At 48.3% G+C, this 6,978-nt stretch overlaps 1 protein-coding gene across 1 annotated transcript; it reads left to right on the top strand.

Moving 5' to 3' along the window:
* The first annotated feature begins 144 nt into the window (after positions 1 to 144).
* Positions 145 to 6,761, top strand: RNASE10 (ribonuclease A family member 10 (inactive)). Its single transcript, XM_008683674.2, has 3 exons — positions 145 to 217; positions 3,718 to 3,876; positions 5,232 to 6,761. Exons 1-3 carry the CDS (start codon positions 145 to 147, stop codon positions 5,882 to 5,884), a joined length of 885 nt encoding a protein of 294 aa, XP_008681896.2. The 3' UTR covers positions 5,885 to 6,761.
* Positions 6,762 to 6,978: the final 217 nt, after the last annotated feature.

Genomic DNA, 6,978 nt, shown 5'->3' with positions numbered 1-6,978 from the left:
GGCGTTCCCTTTCGAGATGCTTGCCGCGTCCCCCCATAGCTAGGTCGCTTTGTGTTTGGTGGGTCCGGCTGCCCTGACACTAGGCTTTGCACACCATTGAGCGCTCTGCAGTCCTAACAGAGGGCAGCATTTCGACATGGGGTCATGGCCAATAACATGTCCCTCTCTGACAACGCCTCCCACCCCACTGTCCCCACCCTGGACTTCGGTGTATCTGGTGGGCATGTGTGTGACACAAACCCTGGGGAAAAAAGCCAGCGGCTCCTTTGGGACCCACGGCAGAGTTGACTTCCTTATTAGTGAAACATTGTTCCCTTTCCCTACTCTTGTTTTCGAGTCTCTCATCCTAAGAAACTCCCACAGCTTGGAGAGCAGCCAGCCCGAGGCGGAGCTGGTTTCACATCCGGCCAGTCAGCTGTCGCTGGGCAGAGGCAGCTGCCACTGCGGAGAGAGGGAAAGGCTCCCGCGTGCACAGTGGAGCGACACCGCTGACCCGTGCGTTCTTGTGTAACCCGTGGTTCCCACCCAGGTCACCAAATCCAGGCTTTCACGGCAGATACGTCGTCCGTCCCTTTCACCATCCCGAGTGTGATTCACAGATGCAATAACCCGTGTTCACGCCCATACCCAGGCAATTCGTCTTCGGAGTCCGAGCCCTCAAACATCGTTGCTCCGACAATTCTCGCCTTTCACTCCTGCATTATTGGTTTTCTTCTCTGCTTAGTCTTTATTATCAACCAACAAGCTGAAGTCTTTTCTTAAAAACAAACAAAACGAAGTAGAACACCAGCCTCCTCTTGACCCTTATGCTCCTGCAGTCTCATAGTTCAGATGGCTGGTCATACCTGATGTCGCCCCAATTTGTATCTCCAGCTCAGACTCGTCTGCTGAACAGGCTCCTATAGTCACTATATTTAACTACCATCTAACATCCCAACTTGTCATTTTAACAGACACGTTGAATTTAACACCAACACAGGGCTGAATAGGGTGGAAGAAGCCCGCAGCGTCTATATCAAGTGTAAATAACGGTCTAGGTGAGGGTCTTGTGTCCATGCGTGTGTTTCTCCACACTGTTCGGTAAAACATCTATAATGAGCCTTAACACTTAAAGTAAGTTTTTATTTTGCAAACATTATTGGTTCATAGGGAGCTGCCGAGAGAATACACAGAAGTCTCATGTACCCTTCCCCCATTTCCTCTAGTGATGACACCTTACACATTAGCGTGATGTGTAAAATTGACCTTAGAATACTGTATGCGTGTGTGTAGTTCTGCGTCTTTTTATTTTATGTGTGGATTCATGCAATCACCACTGTAATCAAGGTACGGAACTGTTTCATCACCACTAAGATTTCCCTTGTGGGGGCGCCTGGCCGGCTCGGTGGGTAGAACATGCGACTCTTGATCTCAGGTCGTGAGTTCGATCCCCCACATTGGGCATGGAGATTACTTTAAAAAAAGCCTACAGAAGGCTCTCCCTTGTGGTACCTCCTTAGACTCACATCTGTGTCCTTATCCCCACCATTCAAAGCCCCGGCAAACACTAGTCCCCGTATTGCGTGGATGTCATCTAAATGGAGTCATACGGGGGGTGACCGTTTGCTATTATTACTTCTCTCACTCAGGGTGCATCCGGGTTCTTGTGAGGAACAGTAGCGCACTCGCCTTTATTGCTGAGTAGGGTCTGTGGTGCGCATGGACTGCGGTCTGTCTGGCCCCTCAGCCAGCGGGGGATATTTGGGCTGTTTCTAGTTCGGGCTAATACAGATGAAACTGCTGTTACCATTCATGTACATTTGTGTGGACGTATGTTTTCATTTCCCTGGGACAAATGCCCAGGAGCGTGATTGCTGAGTTGTGCGATAAGTATGTAGTTACTATTTTAAAGCTCTGCCAAACCGTTTCCCAGGGTAAGAGTACCATTTACATTCCCATCAGCAATGTACGGGAGATCCAGCTTTTCCGCATCCTTGCCACTGTTTCGTATGATCACTATTTTTTTTCATTATGACCCTCCTGATAGATGTGTAGCAATGTCTTCCCATCGCAGGTCCCCGGACTTCTTTCTCTGCAGTCCTGTCCCCACTGGGATTCTGCCCCATGGACTCTGGTTGCCTGGTCTTCCTTGGACTCTCAATTCCAACTCCTCAACTCAGGGAGACCGAGGGACTCTGCCTGCGTCCCCGTCTCTGCGTCCCCTGTCTACCCTGCCCAGGGAGTAAGCTGGGGGAGTGGGCTCCTCCCATTTCTTTCCCCTCTCTCAGTGATCGCTGGACTTCATTGCCTTTGTCCAAGGTGTTGAAAATCTATTGCTTTTTTCATATAATTTGTTCATTTTTCCAGGAGTTTTAGGCAAAATCCAGCCACTGTGCCTCCATCTTGACTACAAGTGGAAGTCTTTATTTATTTATTTATTTATTTATAAAAGATTTTATTTGTTTGAGAGACAGAGAGAGCGAGCGCGTGTACGAGTGGGGGGAAGGGGCAGAGGGAGAAGTCGACTCCCCGCCGAGCAGGAAGCCCAATGTGGAGCTAGATCCCAGGACCCCGGGATCATGACCTGAGCTGAAGATGCCCAACCATCTGAGCCACCTTTTTTTTTTTTTTAAGATTTGATTTATTTATTTGAGAGAGAGAGAGAGACAGAGAGTGGGAGAGAGAGTGAGCATGAGGGGTGGGGGGGCTCAGCAGAGGATTCTTGCCCTCTTCGTGTTGCCAATAGACCTCACCAGAAATAACGGGCAGAATGGACACCAAAGAGGGATAGCAGGTGCAAATAGACGGTGAAAAGTAATACATGCCTAGTGTGGAGTAAGTGCTCAATATTGGTTGTGGTTGTTATTATAATTATTGTAAATTATCAACATCAGCACTGTGAAAGCTCAGCCAGGCGGACCCTGCCGATCACAGAGGCAGCTCCTGGACCACCATGTGAAAACTCCTACCTAAATGACAAAGCAAAACATTCTCCTCAAGAGCCTTATTTATGTCCAGAAAGGGTTTTTGTAGTGCCTTAATATCTCCAGAGTGCTTTAAAAAATATCTCCTGCTGTCACTTTTAGCTACAGAAGTGAATAGAATCGACGTCATCACTCTCCTGGTTTTGCTCACTCAGACTACAGGGACCGATAGTGATGGTGCTGCTTTGGATATGGTCTTATCCGGGGCTAAATTACCAGGTTTGCAAAATCTGAATGTTCTGATGGGAACGTGGTTAGTGGTTGGGTTGGAAAGAGGGAGAAGGGAGTGGAGGGCAGGGCTAGGCTTCATAGGTTAAGGTATGTGCACATTTATGATTGACTCAAATATTCCAATGGTCCAATTAAGTCATGATCCAAGTCTAAAATGTAAAAAGCAAAATAACCATGCTGGAGAGTTGACCCAAATACAGGCCAAAGATCTTGACGTGCTAGAAAGGACAGGAGAGGGTTAAAGGGTGCACATGTGGAGAATATTAAACAATGACTTGATCTGAGCTCCATGGCAAGTTCAGGCTGCGATAAAGCTCAGGATAGTGGGTGTAACTCAGGAGGGGGACAACTGACGAAACAAAACTGTCTGCAGTTTCCCAGGCTGGAGCCGTTTCCTGCCTTGGATGTCTGGGTCTGTCTCCATGTCCAAATAGCCTTACTTCAAAGCGTTTGTGGGAGCAGCGGGAATTGAGTGAGTGTTGATTCAGTGCTGGTGGGAGGAATGGAAAGGGGGTGGGCTGAGAAATTAATTCTGGGTTTAAGAGCGCAGGGAGCAGCAGGCGCTGGCCATTTTTCTACAGACCCGCATCTGGGGCACTTTTCAGAAAGAAGGAAACCCTGGGAGGGAAGAGCCTGGGCAACAGGAGAACACAAAGGTGTCTGCAGCTACTCAGGTGTCGAGGTAAGTCCCAGGCAGTGTTGAGCGCCCCAGGGAACAACCTGGGAAGTTCTTTCTCTTGAGAAAAATTTTCTAAATATTGAAATATTTTCAACTTTAAAGGAAAGTTACGACAATAATACAAAGAACTCCTGAATGCCCTCTATCCAGATACATAATTTTAAAAACATTTCCCCCACATTAGAAAAAAGCATTTTCTTTCCCTGTAAACACATGTATGCACGTACACACAATGTATTCTTCGAACCATTTGAGGGAAGGTTGCATATAGTCTGCCCTTTGTTCCATAATATTTCAGGGTTCATTTTTTTAAGAATGAAGATATTCTTTTAAATAATCATAGTATAATTTTCAAATTCAGTATATCAAACATTGATATAATCCTCCTATCTACTCCACAGATTATAACCTAATTTTATCAATTGTCTCAATGTTCTTTACAGCAATTTTTTTTTTTTCTGGTGGGGATGTTCTCTCTTTGATAGGGGGATGCAATTGGCCCCACAGGACAAAGATACATGTTCTTCCTCTTAGCACTCGCTGGGATATTTATTAGCAGGGGACCTCCAGCCGGTCAGTTTGGGGGACTTTTTTTTTTCTTTTTTGGTTTCATTCTTATGCCATTTCTTCCCTAAGGGTACAAAACTAATCCGCAGGAAATACCCAGGTGCTAAGAGATCTTTAGTAGTAGAAGGGTTCTGGCATGACACGAGGTAGTTTTAACAGGGTCCTGAAATGTGAATTTGGGCATCGTCTCCCCCCCAAAGCGCCACCCATCCCTATCACGAAGCTTCGGCTTAGGAGTAAGAATGGACCATAGTGCTTTTTCTATTCCTTTTTATCTTTTGAGGGAAAGGATGGGTAGCAAGGACAGTAATAGACACTTGAATGAGCCAAAATTAGTTTGGGATAAAAATAGAGAGAGTATCCTATGGTGATTCTAGTCCTTTACCAAGGATAAGGCTTTCTATAAGAATTTCTCTCAAGGAAAGTATGACACAGTACTTGCTTGTCTTTTCAACCATTCTCTTGGGTTATTTGGAAGTGTGGGAGCCACTTGAGGTCAATTTTCCCTACTGTTTCCCGTCCCCGAACCAACTCCAGAACTGCTTCTCCTGGTCACGTTCCTGCTCGGCAAGATTCGCACGTTATTACACAGCAACAGGAATGTCGTGGGGGGGGGGGCGAGAGAAACGGGGAAAGAACAAGAAAGGATCTCTGCCTTGAGGGGAGAGGGTAACGCAGAGCAGGGAGAGGAGACCAAAGGCTATGGCGCCAGTGTTTAGGGAGTCTGGAGTCCCTCCCCGAGCCAAGCTGCATCTCCAAGCCAGTCCTTCTGTTTCCCTTCTGCCCTCCAGGAACCACTAAGCTGACCCTGGTGCAGATCTTCTTCATGCTGCTGCTGCTCCTGCTGGGCCTGGGGCTGGGCCTGGGGCTGGGCCTTCAGATGGCTGCAGCCGTCCTGGAGGACAGCGATCAGTCCCTGAGTGAGCTGTGGTCCAGCGACTCAGAGGACAAGACCAAGGCCACTAAAGGAGAGGGCAGCCGAACTACAGAAACCTTGCTGCTTAGCAACGAAGGAGGGGTGCAACCGGGCTGGTCCGAAGACACCGTCCTCGGGGAAGACGAAGCTCGGGGAAGCAAGATGCTCAGAGACGAGCCTCCCCTTCACAGCCACAAAGACCACCTTAGGTCTGACCTGATGGCCAGGGAGTGCAACACCCTGATGGCCCAGAAGCTGAAGGAGCACAACCGCACGTGCATAAGCCAGTACACGTTCATCCACGAGGATGTGGATACGGTCAAGGCCGTCTGTAACAGTCCTGTCGTCGCCTGTGAGCTCAAAGGGGGCAAATGCCACAAAAGCTCCCGTCCTTTCCATTTGACACTCTGCAGGCTGTCCAAACCAGGCCAGGTCACTCCTCACTGCAGTTACCTCACATTTATTTTTGAAAGGCGTATTATTATATCCTGTCCTGACATGAAGGTCCAGATAATGTCTGGACAATGAAACGACTTATCTTCTTCCTCTTCTCCCTTCTCCTCTTTCCTTTCCTTCCCATTTCTTCTTTCTCATACCGTTCTCCTCCCAGGTGTTCTGCATAAGAAGGTTCTGGGAAGAGAGGCTGGCCTACTCTGTATCATTCTCCCCTGAAAACACAATTCTTCTTTCGCCCTAGGTTTCCCCCGGCTTGCATTTTGCTGCTGGGGTTAGACGTGGCAGAATAAGGTAATGATCTGTAGTGTTTGCGGGACCTCCATCTCTCCTGCCCAGGAGAGAGATAAATGAGGAACTGCTCTAGTCTCTGCGGTGACCTCGGTCATCAGCCTGTTCCCCCGTCTCTTTGCCTTTGGGTGGGGACTGTGAGAGGTTAACGCATCCTGGACCCACGTCCTTCCCTGCTGTTCATGAGCCTCTAGGGCCATCACAGGAGCCTCCTGGGCTTTCTGCATGGCACCCTGTGCTGCGGGTGCAAATGAGTGACTCTAGCTGTGACTGCACCTGCTGAGCCCCGTGGCCAGGTTTCTCTTCTTGAGTCCCTCAGAAGAGAGGACTCGTCCTAGGGTCTGCTGGGAAAGTGCTGTGGAGGTGCAGACTAAGCTAGAACATGGACAGCACTCTGGTTGGACCCTCCTTGGCCCTTTTCTCCCTCCTCCCATCTTTTACTACCTGCCTTTGTTTTGCTTCTTTTTCCATCTCTGTGTTTTTTCTTTTGCACCCCTTTCCTTTGATTCCCTTTTCCTCTTCTTTTTGGGCTCTCCCTGTTTTTTCTCTGAATCCCTTTAGAAATTCCTTCAGCCACTTAAGTGTCAGACTCTAGATTTCAGCTTGGGCTGTGATCTCAGGGTAGTGGGATCGAGCATCACCCCCCCAGCTCCGCCCTCAGTGGGGAGTCTCTTCTCTCCCTCTGCTCCCCCCGCCCCTGCTTGCAAGCACGCTCTCTCAAATACATAAATAAATCTTAAAAAAAAAAGAAAGAAAGAAATTCAGCCAACACTGATGATTTATGCTATGCCAGGTAAGAAGATGTTGCTCGTAGGGTCTAAAAAGTCCGGCATAAGGAGCTGGAGGGAGGGAGGGTCAGGAGAGAGAGGGCGGAGAAA

Source organism: Ursus maritimus, unplaced genomic scaffold (genome assembly GCF_017311325.1).
Source record: "Ursus maritimus isolate PB19 unplaced genomic scaffold, ASM1731132v1 scaffold_36, whole genome shotgun sequence".
NCBI lineage: Eukaryota > Metazoa > Chordata > Mammalia > Carnivora > Ursidae > Ursus > Ursus maritimus.
This window is presented reverse-complemented; position numbering and strand designations above follow the sequence as displayed.